We start from the raw sequence: 18607 nt of genomic DNA on the forward strand, positions 1-18607 counted from the left end.
CCCACTCACCTAATGTGAGTTAAAAATTAACATTTTCTTTTCACCTGAGGGTTCAGAGAGGAGCTTGCTACTGCACTGCATTTTGTGAATTCCAAAAGGAACTTATATAATAGTTTATCCTCAAACCATTGCAGCACAACATTAGATAAGAAGAATTATAAATAGAGACAGGGTGTAGTGTTCAACAGTGGCTTATTGGAGCTGCTTGGGTAATTCTTGGCCTGATTTTCATTCTGAACACTGTCCTGAGAAAATCATCACATACGGCCTGAGAATTCTTTATCGCTGTGGTGGTGCAGAAGTGTATTAGGAGAACTGACTGGAAAGTACACGACCAACAAGAAACTAATCTGTAACTGGATTTCAGAGAAGGAAGGCTGAAATCCTTATTTGCAGGTTTTGGAAGGTTCTACCAGAATTCCTGTTTGAGAACATTGTTCATCACAGGAAGGCTTCTGGAGTGGATGAAGAAATAAATTAGGAGCAGTAAATTAAACATTATGAAAATTTGCCAGAGAGCTGCAGCTCAAGTTTAATTTAGTTTCTTATATAATTTGTATTTAGTGCTTCTCTCTGTAGGTAATTTTCTCTTTCAAAATTTGATTGATTTCTCTTTCAAAATTTCAAATCCAAAATTCAAAATTTGGAAGTTTGTGAGTAGCCTTTTTTAATAAGTGTCCAGCTGATCTGATGTGATAAGAAAAAAAAGTTTGGTTGTTTGAGGGGTGGGTTTTTGTTTGTTTGTTTTGGTGTTTTGTTTGTTTTGGGGGGGTTGTTTGTTTCTTTATTTGTTTTTTTGGGGGGGTTAGGTTTTGATTTGGTTTTTTGGTTTGTGTTTGGGCTTTGTTGTTGGTTTGGTTTGGTTTTGGTTGTTTTTTTTAAAAAAACTTTAAGCAGTTTCCATTTAAATGATCTAAGGTGATGTTCTATTAATTTAGTTTCTTTTGCCTTATTGCTCTTCTGTATTTTTCATGGTTGCCCATTTTTATTACTAGTCTCTGGGCACAGTTAGAATGTTTAGAAATAGGTGCTGGTATGGTAGAGCAGGATGCCTAGCACAGTGAATACTAATGAATTATAAAATGTGCTCATAAATAAGGCTCATGCTGCATACACAGAAAAGTCATACTTAAGTAACAGACTGCACAAATGGCCGTTTCCCTTGCTTTTACTAGGTAAACAACTGGAATGGAAGTAATTACACTGCAATTTCTGCAGCCTAGTTCAAATCCAGTTTTGAGAACCTTGCCTGAAACGAAGAAAAGCTATTTCAGAAGATGAACATCAATTCCACTGTAACAAATGATCTTTTCCTTAATTTGTAGGCAGAAGGGAGCTGATTATAGGCCATCAGTCTGTCAAAAGGAAGTTGGAAATTTGAAGCATACTGTTTTCATCTTCTTTCTAATGTGAAACCATACAATAGCTTTGTTTAATACAGGTTTACAGATACTTTCTTTTGTCAGCTTTTTAATGTTAGACTGAAAGACCTGAATAAAAACCTGACTACACTGAATCATCTCTAAAATGCAAATCCCGTTCATCAATTCAGTGCATTTTCTGTGATATTTTCTTCTTCTTTCACTCATTCCCCAAGACCTCTGGTCTAGGAATGCAAAATATTTTCAGCTACTGTACTGATTTATGTTTTATAAGATTTTCCTGCTGGCCCTGTATATGTAAATGTCTACTGTGGAGGAGTCATTAAGACCACAGCGCAGATCGAGTACTATACTGCACTAGAGGAAATTGAGTACATTTTCAAGAAAGTGGCTGACCCAATAGCTTTCACTTGTCAGGTAAGTTGACTTCTGCATTTATAATACTAATAAAAAAATTATGTGAGCCTATATGAGCTAAAAGCTAGAATACAATCTTTTGATTGCACAGTGATGAGTAATGGCTCAATAACAGGCTCAGGGTTACAGAGTCCTGTCTTTGAGATGTCTAGTTACAAGCAAGTGAAAACAAATTTCTCTTTCTTCTCTTTTTGTTTAGAGAGCAATATAAACATCCTTTGTGCTGCATGTGCCTGATGAACAACATCTGGCATCACTGAGGATGAAAATAATAACACACAGTAGTGATGTCCCTCTCCATTTAAAGTGTTCTTTCCAATGTGATCTAAACCAATAGAAGCAAGCAATCCTAAATCACATTGTATTTGCAAGATTATTATTCATTCACCAGAAAATGGGATTCTTCTGGCATAGCTTATATGGAACACAGTAGGTTGCTATCCATATAGAGTCCCTTTACAGCTGGTGAGTTATCATTCATGTGGTTTTCTGGTTGTGATGCAGAATCTTTGCATATATTTAGGAGAATCCAGGGGTTTATCTGGGTTTCAAATCAGCACAGCAGGCTGCAGTGCCAATGGCACATACAAAACAACAAGAAAAGAAAGTATCTATTAGGACATTTTTTGGGTGGTGGCTAGCCCAAGCAGACTTGTCATGATGTCTATATTGTAATTGCAAAACCAGAACAAAAATAATAGTCTGTGTTTCCAGTGCAGACAGTCTCATTTTCCTGTGACAAATCTACCTTATCTACCACCTAAGGCATTACACTCATAACACAAGGATTAATAAAAAATGATGTATTGCATTATTAGTGTTCTATTAAGGATGGGGGTAGATTCCTTCCAAGTACAAGTCACTTCTCCTCTAGGAAACCAGGCTGTTGCACAGGAAAAATGGTGCAACTCTAAGTACAAGAGGGTTCTTAAAATCTATATAGTATCCATCATTCTTTAGCCTGTGTTTTGAGAGACATGAAAGTAAGCTTCCAACAGGTTCAATTTACAATCTTATGCACAAGATAAAGATTACAAAATCATAATTAACATGGTAACCTAGATACCTATAACACACCTGGTATTTCCCCAGGGGAATTATTTGTGTTATTCAGCAGTCTGACCCTTCATTAACCAGCATGACTAACATTTAGTAAGACACAGGCAATTCAAATTATATTCGAATGCAAAAATAATTCCGTGCAGAGCAGTAGTGCACACCAGGAAATCAGCTGTAAGGTTATGACTACCAGGTATGTTTAACAATTTCCTCACTTTTCTGGATAATAAGCAAGGGTTTATGTGAGGAGACACTGCTTGCCTGCTCTTAATTTTATTGTTATATCAACTGAAAAATTAATGGTGAGAAAAAAAATTATAATTGGTTAAGTTTTTACAATCCACACAATACCGCAGCTGCTCTGTGGGAAAGTGTGGTGAGTTGAAAATTCCCCTCAACAGGAAGTATGGCAATGGTAATTCTTTTGTAAGTGTCCATAGGTATTGGAAGATTTGTCATCATGTTTAATGGTACCTGCTGGGCCGCGAGGTGAGGTACACTGCATAGTTAGGTAGCTGAAATATTTCCACAAATGTTCTAAATGCTTGAAGCTCACATGTGAACCTGGTTTAATGGCAATAAGATACATCATAAAGATGCAATTTACAGAGCATGATTAAACTTAATCTTTACAAATAGTTCATACAAGGAAAACACCCAGACTTGATACTTAGTAGAATTCCCATCAAGTAGCAGAAGTACTAGTAACTTCTATTTAACCAGGATAATTAAAACCTTTGAGACTATCAGCTTATTTGCAAAAGTATCCTGGGGCAACAGTAGTTTATCAGTGCAAAGTAACAGTCAAACACAATGGAAAACAATATTAAAATAAAATGGAAAGGCTTACAGCAATTATTATCAAAGGAGTATCACTCCGTGCTTCAAAGAAGAGTTCAAGATTTTCACAAAGGCTTGCAACCTGAAAAGTATCTCCTTATTCAAATTTGGTGATGAAAGCAAATTGCTACACTAATGCATACCAAAGACACATTGCTTTGGTAAAATCCTTTCATTACAATTTCATTGTCAACCTTTCCAGCTACTCTGAGATACTATGGTTAAGATTATTGTTTCCTTCTCCACTTTGGCCGCCAGTAAAGCCAAAGAGATGAACAAACCCCAAGAAACAGGCTTACAGCCATCCATTCCTGATGGTCAGGTCCATTCTTATATCTTAGTGGGAGACCAACAAAGTATAGTACCCCTTTTTTAGACAGGAATTAAAGATGAACTAGCCATATTTTAGATTAAACATACTCTAAGATTTTTACAAATTACAATTTTGGGTTAAATTCTTTGGCATATCTGATAGACGGTAATTTTCAGTGTTCCAAATTTGTCTGAATTTAGAAAGCATTTACCAACACCAATGAGACATTCTAAATAAGTAAAAAAGTAAATGTTTCTTTGCATAAATTTCAAAAGAATATTTCTAAAACTGATTTGGGATCATAAGAATTGAACCATAGTGCTGCATTAACTTGTTACCAGAACGTGTGAGCTGAGTGTCAGCTTAAGGCCATAAATTTTTTGGTTCTTTTGCTTTCACATAATTTCTGCATTAAAGAAACCCTTTTGAGGACTTTGTGTTGTTAGAGTAACACAATGTACAGATTGATTTGCTGGTTCTTATAATTCATAATTGAAATTTTTCATATTTCGTTTTTTACTTTTCATCAACTTCTTGTTTCAACATTCTGCTAGGTTTACATTCTGTATTGATTTTTCTCTCAGACTTTCTGCCAAATGCAACTATTGATTCAATTTTTTTAGTGTTGAGTACAGATTCCTTAGGTTTTAAAAAAAAAATTGAAGGCTGTGTCTTCATTACTGAAATTGATAAGTTCATGTTAGAGTAACTTAAAATATCTAGAGAGATTCAGTAATTCTTTTGGACAAACTTTGGTTGATTCTGAAGGACTTGGTGTTTTAAAGAATGTTTTTAACACATCTATCAAAAAGGATTTCAGTTACAGTGTATATAAATAAAGAAGAATGAAAATAAAGTGCAGCTTTTTCTATGAAAACTTGCAAGAAATAGCTATAGGACTTACCTAATATCACCTTGTATGTGTCTTTACCTGATCTCCAGAGATAGTTCCTCTGAAAATGTTTTTACTATTTCAGTCTTCAATGACGTCAGCAGCTGTCATTTTAAGATGTTTCTTTTTCTCTAAGTGTGAAATCTCTGCATATTCTGTCAGTGGCTGAAATTGTCAGATACATCTAAGTGATTTTTAAACCTCACCCATTGTCTTTGGCAGAAGTGATTGGGATATTGAAATGCATATAAAGTACTGTCTGATATGGAAGAACAGCTGAAGAAGTTCATCTTTATGTAAATGTAACCTTGTTAGTAGTGCTAAAGCCAGTGAGGAATATGTTAATTTACTGGCTATGTACACTGTGTCAGTGGTAAGCATTTTCAAGGCTTTCTTAGCAGTTGTTAAGGAATATAGATCATCTCATTCACTAAAGTAGCAAAGCATGTGCTTGGTCTTCTCCTTTTTCAAGGATTGAGTCCATCATCAGTAAACAGATGACACCAAGCTGGGAGCAGGTGTTGATCTGTTAGAAGGTAGAAGGGCTCTACAGAGGGACCTAGACAGGCTGGACAGATAGGCAGAGTCCAACATGATGGCATTCAACAAGTCCAAGTGCTGGGTGATGCACTTTGGCCACAACAACCCCATGCAGAGCTACAGGCTGGGGTCAGAGTGGGTGGAGAGCAGCCAGGTGGAAAGGGACCTGGGGGTACTGGTTGACAGGTGCCTGAACATGAGCCAGCAGTGTGTCCAGGTGGCCAAGAGAGCCAATGGCATCCTGGCCTGCATCAGGCATAGTGTGGCCAGCAGGAGCAGGGAGGTCATTGTACCCCTGTACACAGCACTGGTTAGGCCACACCTTGAGTACTGTGTCCAGTTCTGGGCCCCTCAGTTTAGGAAAGATGTTGAATTGCTGGAGCATGTCCAGAGAAGGGCAACGAGGCTGGGGAGAGGCCTTGAGCACAAACCCTATGAGGAGAGGCTGAGGGAGCTGGGGGTGTTTAGCCTGGAGAAGAGGAGGCTCAGGGGTGACCTCATTGCTGTCTACAACTACCTGAAGGGAGGTTGTAGCCAGGAGGGGTTTGGTCTCTTCTCCCAGGCAACCAGCAGCAGAACAAGAGGACACAGTCTCAAGCTGTGCCAGGGGAGGTTTAGGCTGGAGGTGAGGAGAAAGTTCTTCCCAGAGAGAGTGGTTGGCCATTGGAATGTGCTGCCCAGGGAGGTGGTGGAGTCACCATCCCTGGAGGTGTTCAAGAGGGGATTGGACGTGGCACTTGGTGCCATGGTTTAGATAGTCATGAGGTTTAGGGTGACAGGTTGGACTCGATCTTTGAGGTCTCTTCCAACCTTCTTGATTCTATGATTCTATATTTTTGGAAGCCCAGGTGTGATAGTCAGGATTTGGAGCTTCTCACAGAATCACAGAAAACATCCATTTGGAAGAGACCTCAAAGATGATCCAAATCAAACTTCGACCCAGCACTGAAGGGTCAACACTTAAACCATATCCCCAAGCACCAGGTCCACATGCTGCTTAAACACCTCCAGGGATGGTGACTCCACCACTGCCCTGGACAGACTATTTCAATGTTTGAGAACCCTTTCTGTGAAGAAATATTTCCTAACATCCAGCCCGAACCTCTCCTGGCACAACTTGAAACCATTTCCTCTAGTCCTGTCACTTGCCACCAAGGAAAAGAGGCTGCCCCTTCCTCACTCCAACCTCCCTTCAGGGAGTTGTAGAGAGCGATGAGGTCTCCCCTCAGCCTCCTGTTCTGCAGATTGAACAACTCTAGCTGTCTCAGGTGCTCCTTATAGGCCATGTGCTCCAGGCTCTTCACCAGCTGTTCTCTGAACGTGCTCCAGCACCTCAATGTCCCTCTTGTAGAGAGGGGGTCAGAACTGAACACAATATTTGAGGCTGTTTGCAGCTGTGTTCAATTGCTCTGAAAAGGGGGCGAGAAAATAGTGATAGTGCTGACACCTGGGGAAGTGCTGATGAGCTCTTATACAGGTGGTAGCACTTGCAGAAGGATTGCAGGGTGAAATAGAGAGCAGCTGCTGTGCTTCAGAGAGCATGGGAAGAATCGTCTAGAAATTCACTCACTTAAGTCTGAGTGGCTCCTGGAAAGAACTTACTTGGAAAGGTAGAGGGAGAAAACAGTGCTTTTATTTTCTTTTCTGTTATGTCTTAAATATTTGTTCTGATATAGCGTGGGTTTTCACAAACTGCTGACTGGCTGTGTTCCTGTGTGGTGTATTTAACTTTAAATACAGATCTACTTCTGGAGGCTTAAGCATGAACTTTAGGTGAGTAAGTGTTGGTGGAGTTTCTTGGGAGGATTTCATGGGCCTATAGAGACCTGTCTAGGGTGCAGCAGGATATGGAAATGCCCCATCTGTGAAGTGCTTTGGAGGAGGAATGGGCAGTCAAGTCAAAGCCTTTAAACTGATTGCTTTCAAAGGAAAGGAGAATTTTGAGGTGGGAAAACTTGAAGTGAATCATACTGGTAACCCTATATAAGATATGTGTTGTGCCTGACTTGGAAATCTTAGAAGAGGACAGGCTGCCCATTGGAAGGCAGGCAGGCTTGTTAAAGCCTGAGCCGTTTAGCTTGAGATTAGACAGTCCGGTTTCTGTCTCAGCAGCCTGTAAGAACTGAGCCTGGGGTGTTCACGTGGTACACCTGTTTGTGGCTGCAAGTTCCTGAAGCTGTGTGCTTTCCTTGGTGGAAGGACTTGTTCCATCTCGCACCGTGAGAGCTGTTTTATGCTGTGTGAATTTGGTTACTGAGTGTCAAGTATGAGTTATTAACTCTTAAGATACTCCTCCTGATTTTTGCCTGAATGAAAGGCAGAAGAAAGGATTCTTGCCTCATCTCATGTTGAGAAGCAGAGGAGCTTTGCAAGCAAGATTACTCTGAGTGTTTGCTGGGAAGAGACTGTGGAGTATTTGTTTGGCTTTGATAGACAAGGCAGCCTGAAATGGATTCTCTCTGAAATTGCTCTAGGCCATCTTCAGGGCAGATGATAAGAGGCAGGTGTTGTTGGGGTGGTTTTTGTTCATTTTCCTTTGAACAGAGAGGGATAGGTAGGTAACAAAATGTGTAAGGGGTGTCCCTGCTATTTCAAATGGAAATTAAAAATATTGTTTCAGGAAGCTTGTCTGGAAGCCCATCTGTATGTTTATAATCTGTATAAGGGAATTTCTGTTACAGAGTTTCTTCAGTGAATACCAGTGGTTTTAAGTCTCTTTCTTTGTGCCACGATCTACCTAAACACTCACCTTAGCTAGTTCCTCTGTGATTACTTACAGTTATAAGCTAGTTCCTTGTTATTACTTGTGTTGTCCTACCCTAGACTGAACTCTGTATGGTAGCATCAATAATGATACCATATCTAACTGGTTTGCTACCTGAATTTTAATATTATTCACTTAATTTTTAAATCTAATGTGATTATTCTTGTCAGTAAGGGAATTTGGTAGGCTTTGGATATCCTTTGTCAGTTCACAGTCTAAGTCATGTGTTCATGTTAGATTTTTATTTTAAAACAAGCCTTAAAGATTTTTATTTTTTTTTCTAGCCAAATTATTTTTTTAATGCTTATTGTTCCGGCTACTAAGAACTAAGTTATGTATTCATAATTACTAACAAATACAGAGAATTTAATGTGATAATACAGAAAGGGTAAACTATGGAAAGAAATGGGTCCCAAGTTACTAAATATTAGCTTTCATAATCAATAGTGGAAGGGCCAGCATTATTTACAGGAAAAATAAACAATCACATTTTATTATTGGTAACTCCCTATCTGCCCAAACCTGTCTTCTGATTCTGGGCAGGACTCAGATGGAACTTATATCCTGCTTGTGTACTCAGCTTTTTCTGATGACATCACAATTATTTTCTTACTCACTTTTAAACAACCCTGGGAATTAAACTTCATGTTTCAACAGCTGATCCCTCTGTCCTTTTCACCTCTCAGCATGTCAGTCACAAAGTATCTGAGCTAAGTGTCTGCAGATATTTCCTGCTAGAGATCTCATAATTGTCTTGACCAGAAGCACTTCAGCTGTGGGAGGGCAAACCATAACGCAGGGCTGCTGAGATGTGAGCAGAGAAAATTAACAACTTCTGAGTGCTTCTCTGTTGTGGCTGCACATCTTTCAGTGCCTAGTGCAACACTAGCTTGACTAGTGCAATAGTGCTCAGTTTACATCTCTATAGTCATGATTCTCTTGTCACTCCAAGCAAAGAAACAATTAAGGCTGCCTTGAGAGTCTTCAGGAACAGATCTTGGCCTTCTGTCCAGAAAAAGGCAATCCAAAAAAATATCTCATGGCAGTCAGTGAGGATTTCCATTGTCTAAAGACTTATTTAGTAAAACAGTAATCTGTTTGTTGTCAGTTTCTTAATCTGCCAGCCATGTCATGCCTTGGCTGATGGAACTGAAACTATAGGGTACCTAGCAAAGTACTCAGTTGTAATGCAAAGATTCTGGGCAACAGGGCTACTGTAGTCTTTCAACTCATCCTGAGTTCTGCTATAGTAAGGCCTGGGATATATTGGCACTTTTCATCTGTTAGAACAGTTCCTGGTTATTACACTGAATTGTTTTATCTAGCTTGAGAGTTGCTAAACACAAATTTTCCTGTCCTTACCATTCAACCAGAAGTTTTTACTTATGGTTGAGCTGACTAACTTGTAATACTTGTTTTCCTTCAATTGGATTTTGTTAGGATCCTTCTATATTAGAGTATCTATTCTGTAGCCTTCAAAAACTGTGCTGCTGTGAGTCTATAATACTACTGTTTCCAGTAATTTGATTCGCCAGCACTCTCAGTAGAAAGTTACAAATACACATGCAACAAATGCACTGTTTTGTTGTTTTGTTTTTTTTTTTTTAACAGGCTTTCAAATTTTCTTCTGTGGAGAAGCTGGACAATGTTCTGACTTTCTTATTGAAAAGCAAAATACCTGCCTATGAATTCAGCCCATTCCTAAATGAAGAAAATCCCCATCAAGAAGCTAGTGAGTCACTTCTAATATGCATTGATTTTTATTACTGTTGCTATGGTTATTACTTATAAATGTTAGTAAGATAATCATTAAGTATTTAAAGCCAGTAGGGAAAGGGAGGCATCCACAATGGAGACAACATAAGCAGGACAAATGGGGCAAAGAATTCTGTAAATCCTTACTTTGTCACTCTGTATTTATAGTTGTGTGGATTTTTGGTCAGCTTTAGACTAACTGCAGATTGACAGTTTTACAGCTGAGCAAATTTATACCTATGAAGAAAACTGTAGTAAGAGACACTAAGAGATGCTTGTACGTTATATATATTTTACTAATAGCTCTTCTGTAATACAATTAAAACTTCGTTTTCTCAAAGTTTGATGATAGAAGAAAACTGGAAAGATTTCTCCATCTGAAGAGAATGGATAGCTACTTGGAACTGCACCCCATTCAGTTCCATGCACTTAATTTTCATTACTTCTAGCCAAAATATAATTATATTATGTTTTAATTTTTTTTAATTGCATCCCAGTGAGTTTAAACAGAATTTGTCTATGATGTAGACATACTATAAGCACAATTGAGTAGTGTTTTAGTAGAAGCAACTGCCTAGTACCAAGTGGAAGGTCTTGACTGACATCATTAACCCCTTATTAAAATTTCAGATTGGTTTGTGATAAACCAAGAGTGTGATTATTTAGCTTGTGTTTTGCAAACATCATTATAATGCTATTCCAGATGTATTCAGACTAGCTTTTCTAAGGGACTTTTTGGGAAAAACAAAAGGCAAAAAAATGTGTTTCCATTCTTAACTACTTAAAGATGCATTTGAGTTGTTTCCTGACTCCTATTTTGTGTATGTGGACTATGGTTTTGAGAGAAAATAAGCTCGTTACAATCAAGTACAGCATAACACTAACTTGTCATGACCAACTAGAACAAGTTTTGCCAGTAGCTTTACTGTGATCACTCTCATGCTTCCTTGCTTTTTCAGTACAGTTTCTTGGATGGTGGAATTCATCCCACTGTGCTAGATAAGCACAATTCCACGTGTATTCTAAACGTGAGCTTAAATTTGAGTCTGTGTTAGTGAAAGCAGGCAAGTAGGGCATTCAGTGAGGCACTTGTACTTGATGTTTTCTTGTATGGAACTGCAGGATGATTTATATAAGACACATTATAGAGTCATTCCCAGTGTGAAATGGGACCTCACCAAAAGCCTGTGCAGTTCAAAAGAAAGCTGACAGCTTGTAAGCTTGAGCTGATGAACTGGTTTGGTGTGTGATGCAACAGGAAAGTACTAAGTTAGATGTCTAGATTCTTCATAAAAGGAAGATATGACTGCAGAGCACTAAGAGTAAGGTATGTAAAACCATGTCTTTGACTCCCTGTAAGAGCAGGCATTAGACATACCAGGTTTAATAGAGGATTTGTGTTTCCTTGTTCAGCCATTTTGATAGCATTTTATTCCAAGAACCATTTTTTTTCTTCCGAAGAGAAAATGTGAAATAAAAACTGTGAAAAATGAGAATGAAAATTGGTTAAATACTTCTGGGAAGGAAATGAAGCTTATCAGAAGAAAAGCGTTTTAGTGCTGAGATGAGTAATTCCTGTATCTCTGAACAGGCAGATCAATCAGCTAATTTCATAATTCTTCTATGTGCTCCTTTTCCCTAGTGGTCAAAATAGGCTAATTTATGCCAGAAATCCAGTTGTCTCTTTCCAGGTGGAATACAGAAACTTTGCATTGAGACAGACTTGGTTGAAATAAAGGCAGGTTGTTAAGTTACAGTGAAGATCAACTTTTTAACTTAGCAGGGACTACCTGTATGGGATTCCTGCCTACTTCCAAACTTTGCTTCTAAAAAATTCCATGTCTATCAAACTTAATAAAATCTGTGATCTGACTTTGTATCAAATGCTTAGTTCATAAAGCTTTGAATATGTAGTTTTCCTTCAAAAGCTGGGGTGGTAGTGGGTTTGGGGTTTTGTTGTTGGTTTTTGTTTTGTTTTTTTGGGGTGTTTTTTTGTGCATTTAGCATCTAATGGACTGTAGTTAATCCCCTGGCTTTCCAGGCTGTGTGTAACAGCTCTAGCTTTATTATTATAATACCTCTACCCAACCATGGATGCTTTCCCTGGAAGCTATAAGTTTCTCAAGTGAAGATGCACTACATTCAACCTAAACACTAAAACAAGATTAAATCTTTTTAAACCTTATGTTTTGGAATCATTACTCCAGTCAATGGCATGACTACAGGAGGTCACTCTTGCAGCTTGAGGCATAAACAGCTTGCTTTCTTTCTTCTTCTGTTGCTTCTGCTTACAACTTCTCACTCTCTCTCTCCTATGGCCTTGCCAGGGGATCTCTGTTTTGATTACTGTGTGAGGTAACGAGAACAAGGAAGAAAGTGAACGGTCCCCCCTGGATCCATCCGGGGGAGTCTGAGGAGTTTGTGGTGTTTAAAAACTATATATATATATACTATATATGCACTACATATATATATATATTTTGTACATATTCATTACATTTCATGTTTCTAGGTTTTAGTTTGCTTGTAAATATAGCTTCACTTGCTTCTGTCTGGAACTGAGCTGGTCTGGTGATTTCTCTTTTTGGGGTGCAGTTCTCCAAATTAGTTTGAAGGTAATTTCAACCCACCACAGGTGTCTAGGCTGGCAGAGTCAAGAGATACGGCAAAGCTGTGAAAGGTCAGCTCTGGTACTGTCTTATTTACAACACATCTATCTGAATAATCCCCTCATCTAGGATTTGTTTGATTCACTCTTCTATACATAGTTTCAGATTGCCTAATCTATGACCATCTTTATTTTGTAGTCAGACTCTCCACCAGAAATAGTTTCATCTTCCTAGATAAGAGCAGAGCTATGTAGATGCTATTGCTGTAGCTCTCACTGTGTTTCCTATCATGTACACACATGATCGTATTTATAGCAGTATTCTTGCAAACCCTGAGGCTGTTTGCTTGTCTTTCAGTTTCTGTTTATTCAAATGAAGTTGGAAACGTTGAGCACTTGATGACAGGCCTTATGTGTAGCTTCTTGTTTAATATCTTTTCTGAATAATAGTTCTGTTATATCCAGTCTATTATATCAATATTACCAGGTCTCATGAACATATGTCTCTCTACTAATGTACATATGTGCAAGGAAGCTTTTAAATATGATTTGCTTAGGTTATTCCCCAGGGGTAGGCTCAACTAGAATATTTTCAGTATTATCTTTTTTTTTAATGCTAATAAAACAATAAACCCCCAAGATGTCCTGCTAAACTTAGTTTATTCCTATAATATTTAACAGAACAACCATACTTGCTTAGGATAGGTGTAGCACTGGATATCATAATCTCTGATAGAGGAAGTTTTTCAAAATTCTCTTAATTTGACTGTCTTGCCATCTAAACAAGGAGAATTGTTTGAGCAGCAGATCAGATTTAGAGAAATTCCTTGCAACATGAAAATGTAGGGGCTATAGCTCTGCAAGCACTTTAGCATGTATGCAATATTCTTTCTCTGTGGGATCTCAGTTGCTGGACAAAATGCAGACAGGAGGCAATGATGATGCTGTATCTTGTTGGATCTCTTAAGTTTTTCAGTAGTATTCAAAAGGAATTGATTTATAAAAGGCAGCAATTTGAAATGGTAAAAATAGAGGTTTGTCCCTTTATTTTTTTAGTTTTCAGTGCTAGCCAGTGGAATGTATTTTTCATGCAGAAGACGAATTTCAGTTGCTTGCTTTTGATGAAGATTCCAATTGTAGTAATTATTGCAGTAACAAAGTGAATTGGGAGTCTCTAACAGGAAAAAAATTGTTGGAACCACTATATATGTAACATCTTGTCAGAAATGAAGTGCATACTTCAGACCTGAACTATGCAGGGGTTTTCTTTGTTTTTATTACTTTTTTGTTTGATAGATTTTCATGTAGCTCTAAAGAAGATGAAAGTATCTGAATGTTGTCAAAATACATTTAGAATTATACCTGGATATTACCTACTAGCAGCATAGAAGAGTCGAGATAAAGTCTTCTATTCAGCTAATTGAGGGCAACAATATTTTAGTAATGAGTGATATTTAGAGAGTATTCCCCTCTGAGGTGGTATACTGGAAGCAAAATCAGAAGAGAAACTAAAACCAGATTGAATAGAAACTACTGGAAAAAAATCCCACATTGTGTTTAACAACAGCATTAACTGAAAGACAGAGCCAAGGCATGTCAGGATTTTAGTGACAGTGTCCTCCATCCTTTGTAGGTGCAGGTAACTAAAGCTGGAGGCACTGTCCTGGATAGCACAGAATTGTTTTGACCATACATTCTGTACCGAACTGATTTCAGAGTACCATGTATGTATATTCTTCCTTGACATTCTGGTAATAGAATCCAATGAAAACGTACAAGCAAATCCAAACTCATTATTCAAAAGTTTCCTTGAGCTTCGGACGTTCTGATCCTGCTCTTGAAATTCTCGGATTTGGGAATTCTTGGTGCATAGATTCCTGCCTGAGAGGTGGCAGTTTACTTCCTGCTTTTTCTGCTGTTAAGGAATTCTCCTCTTTTCCTCCCCCCACTCCCCAAGTCGTCTGGTACTATTTCTATGATTAAACTCAAGCATTGGGGCCTATGGGATGTTCTTAATTTACTCTCTTTGTAGAATATGCTGATTTTTGTTGCATAACACTGCTAGTAACATAAGTCCTATCCTGACTTTTGTGATTTTTTTTTTTTTTTTTCCTTTCAAGCTGAAGCATCTATCTATGGGGTTTCAGCTGCCAGTGCAATAATGGGAGAAAAGATAGACGGGGGAGGGGAGGAAACAGATGAAGATTTAAGCATTTCTTTGGTTGAATTGATATTGACACTGTGCAAGTAATTTTAAGTGAATATTTAAATTGCTAAAAAACCCCAAAACTCCTGTATTAATAATTTGGAAAATAAAAGAAGAATGCCTTACAAAACCTGCGGAAATATCACTATAGGCTTACTCCAATTTTCTAAAAACTCTCACAGGCTAAGACAGTGCTACACTATAGTAATATTAGATTTTATGCTCTGTTTTGTACCTGAAGCGTTCTAGAATGCTCTGCAGAGAAAACCAGGGAAGAGACTATAATAGGACAAAACATATAAAATGGCAATTACCTCTTAATCTCGTGTATGTAAACTAAAACTTCAATTAAAAGCAAACTCTGGCCTCAAAGTTACTTGAAAGTTGAAGCCAACTTAATGCACTTGAAAGTATGCGACCTGGGGACTTTAACATTTCCCTCCCACTTACAATCACCAGATAACCAGTTCTTAGTATAGGTACCAAAAAGTGTTGTCTTTCCTCTTTTTAAGTCCTTCATTAAAGGACTGCTGCTGAGTAAAAGCTGTTCACTTCTGGTTACCCTAATAACTACTTCTGGTTACCCTAATAATTACTGCTTTGGTTCTCTTCTACATATTTGGCTGAAATGTATCAGTTGTTCCAGTTTCACAGTGGATAAAAGTTCTAGCAGTTTTCCCCATTTCAGTGTAACAAACTTACAAGTTCAGGAATGGCATTTTCTGCCTGAAGCATGTGTGCTTTTAAATAATTATAGCCTCTTTCTACTCTGTGTGATACTAAATTCCAGTTAAAGCAGTTAAACACAGTATGGTGAAAATTCCTTTACAGCAGAATGTCTGATTTGTCTGAAGAGCTCCGTGAATTTTGTGGCAATTAAGTGAACAGGTACAATTTTTAAAAACCCGACCAAACACACCTATCTTGTAGATCCTGCACTAGATTATTATTCCTGCTTGGTTATTTTGACTACGGTATTCTCAGTAGTCATTGACTTTTGCTGTAGAACCTGAAGGAGAAAGATGACTTCTTTACCTTTCGCCAGGTAATTTGGGATGGATTTAGGGTTAGAGGTGCCTGTTTTCAGAATGAGAGCATGAAGAAAGCCCATTAGGCTTCAATCATCTCTCGGGAAATAATTTTAAATAATTTATTCACAGGATGAATGTCTGAGAGGTGTAGTCCAACAAATCCATTGGCTCATGCATGTCAGAGGTTGACTACTGCCCACAGCTGCATAGAGAAATAGGCACTGAAGTTACTAAGATTGTTGAAGGAACAGCAAGCACCACCACCATCTCAACTATTTGTATATCATTTACCAAGAAAGTAATCATGCCAGGGTGGCCTCAAGCAGTTAACAGTTCAGAATTTTCTATCAGCAAGGCTTGGAAAAGTTTGGCCTTTGAAAATCACGTAGGTGTGGGGTGCTGCCAATTGTGTTGCCTGAAAAGGCTATGCAAGTCAGCCTCAAGTTAAAATCTGTCTTAAATGGATGAAGCTCAGTAGATCTGGTAGACCTCACAGTAGCATTTTGTGTTGTGTCACAACTTGAAAGTGGCAATCTTCAGTTTCATGGACAGAAGAAATTAAATCCATTCATGTGAAACACTCAAAGTCATCGCATGCATCTGCTCTGAGTGACTAATCCTGCACAGCACTGAAATAAGATGTGGAGGTCCTCCCTTTCTGAGAGTGAGGCCAGTGACTAAAGGTGAAGTGAGGCATAGTGACTCAAGATGACACAAGCTTAGTGCCTGCAGATTGAGAGCTTTGTTCTTTCCTATGTGATCAATATACCACCATATATTGACACATTGAAAAGATGTAGTTAGGAGGCATTTAGTGGGTGGAGGAGGGCCTCTTAATCCCCCTTGGTGATCTACATAACTGAAGGAAAAACAGTGCAAATCTGTCTCTCTTGAAGCTGAAGACAGGGTGCAAAAGTGTTGAGATAATTAAATGAAATGGCATCTCAGATCTGAGGTCCAATAGATGAAACTACATACCTGATTTCCTTACAGGGTTCTGGAGTTTGTATGGCTCCCTTCAGCCAAACCATGTGGTATGAACTATCTGTGAAAGAAGCTGGTACAGAGTGATGTCTGAAACCATTGATGTCTGACTGTAATGCAGCAACAGCAGTTGTCACAGCTGTAAGCTTTATCCTCCTACACTGGTTATTGCTGAATCTTTAACTCTGCAGAGGCAGCTAGGTCAGTCCCATGCCTGCCATTAGTTCCTTGAGATCGAACAGAGCTTTCTCCACTTCTGATCCCAATTTTGTTAGTACCCATCTTAGGCTGGAAGTGGAATATTGTCATGCCCAAAGGTGAGCAGCTGAAGTTCAAAGTAAGTTGTAAGATAAGGTACTGATGTTGTGGTTCAGCAATGTTGAAATTCCTTAAAGGAACTCTCCCCAGGTGGTCTCTTGAATTAGAAGATTGTATTTCTCATCAACAGAGAAGAGCTGCTGGTTGTTCATTTGGAGTTGGGATGAGGAGGAGCACAATGGCGGCTTTTGTTAGCCAGGATCCCCAGCTGAGGGTGGTAGGACTTGTGTGGCAGGAGTCTGCAATTCCTAGACAGGGCTTTGCACTTAGTACGTCTGTACAACAGGAAGCCCCAGAAGCCAAACGTGAGCTCATCTGATAGGCATTTCTTTCTAGAAAGTGTCCATGTAACCACCCTACTGTATGAGGCCTCTGTAGGTCAGCAAAAAAGTCTTTGGGTTCTGCTCATTTGGAGCAGAGTAGAAGCACCAAGAAGTTCAGTAATGTCTGAAGGGAAGGCCTTACAAGTCAAATGTGACTGTATTTTGTGGTCTGTGAGCTAACAGGGATACTATGTTGCGTGGCCTACAAAAATCCAGTGGTTTTTCAGTGTTATATTTCGCTAAATCTTTACTGGGAAGAAGACTATGTTCATACAGTTAGGTTACGAAAAAGGAACTGGGATTAATTTCATGGAAGGCTCATGGCTAAAATCTGATCATAGAAAGTGCCAAGTACGTAATTAGAAACACGTGGCGTTTCAGCCAGGCAGCTTTACTCTGTGTTGCTTGTATAACCGTACACCAATAATGGTATAAACATGTTTGTGTGGGTTTTTTTTTTGTTGTTTTTTCTTCCAGAGCATTCAATTCCTGTTAAACTATGATTTTTCCCATAATTTTTTTTTTTTTTGGTACTGCTAAAAGACTGTCAATTCAAGGGTCAGTTAGTCATTTATTTATAGCCAATAAAGGCATATTTATTATAGAAAAGGATTTCACTATAGTATTTTAATTTGTCTGTAACAACAGATGCTGCAGAGAGAACTCTTGAATGAAATTAGGAGGTAGGTTATAATGATTTTATATTCCCAATGCGATTTGTGCTATTTGTTCTCTCTGGAATTGGGCTCTTTGGATGTCTTTCTTGTCTGTTTTAAGCATGGAGTGGAAACTGATACTGTGAAAGTAGTTTGACTAACTTTGTGAACTGCACTTTCTCCTTTTGTGCTCAGTTTTGAAATAGGTGCTGTGAAAAGACAGGAAAGAAGAATTTACTTGTAGCTCCTGTCAGTAGATTTATATCTCAAGGTAGATTTGTATCCTGGCATTAGCATGTCAATAGTTAAGTTCAGTCTTCAGGTTTAACCCACTCCCTTGTAGCTTCTTGGCTCAGAAACGTAATAGTGATGCTAGCAAGCATCGATGCATGTTTAAAATTAACCTTCATGGAAATTGCCTTTCAGTTGAAGATCTCATGGGATATTGTACAAAAAGAAAATTCCTCTGCTACTGGACAAAATCAGTCCTGCATGTACATAGGGAATTTTGTTGCATTG

General features: G+C 38.4%; 1 protein-coding gene across 1 annotated transcript in view; it reads left to right on the forward strand.

Moving 5' to 3' along the window:
• The window catches only part of BANK1 (B cell scaffold protein with ankyrin repeats 1), a gene marked incomplete at its 5' end in the record, with an annotated part of 142586 nt that overhangs the window by 26891 nt on the left and 97088 nt on the right, over window positions 1–18607 (forward strand). Inside the window, 2 exons of the mRNA XM_054382960.1 lie at window positions 1657–1799; window positions 9819–9939. Coding sequence (XP_054238935.1) covers window positions 1657–1799; window positions 9819–9939 — 264 coding nt within the window. The remainder of the gene's footprint in view (window positions 1–1656; window positions 1800–9818; window positions 9940–18607) is intronic.

This window comes from Indicator indicator, chromosome 8 (genome assembly GCF_027791375.1).
Source record: "Indicator indicator isolate 239-I01 chromosome 8, UM_Iind_1.1, whole genome shotgun sequence".
Lineage (NCBI taxonomy): Eukaryota > Metazoa > Chordata > Aves > Piciformes > Indicatoridae > Indicator > Indicator indicator.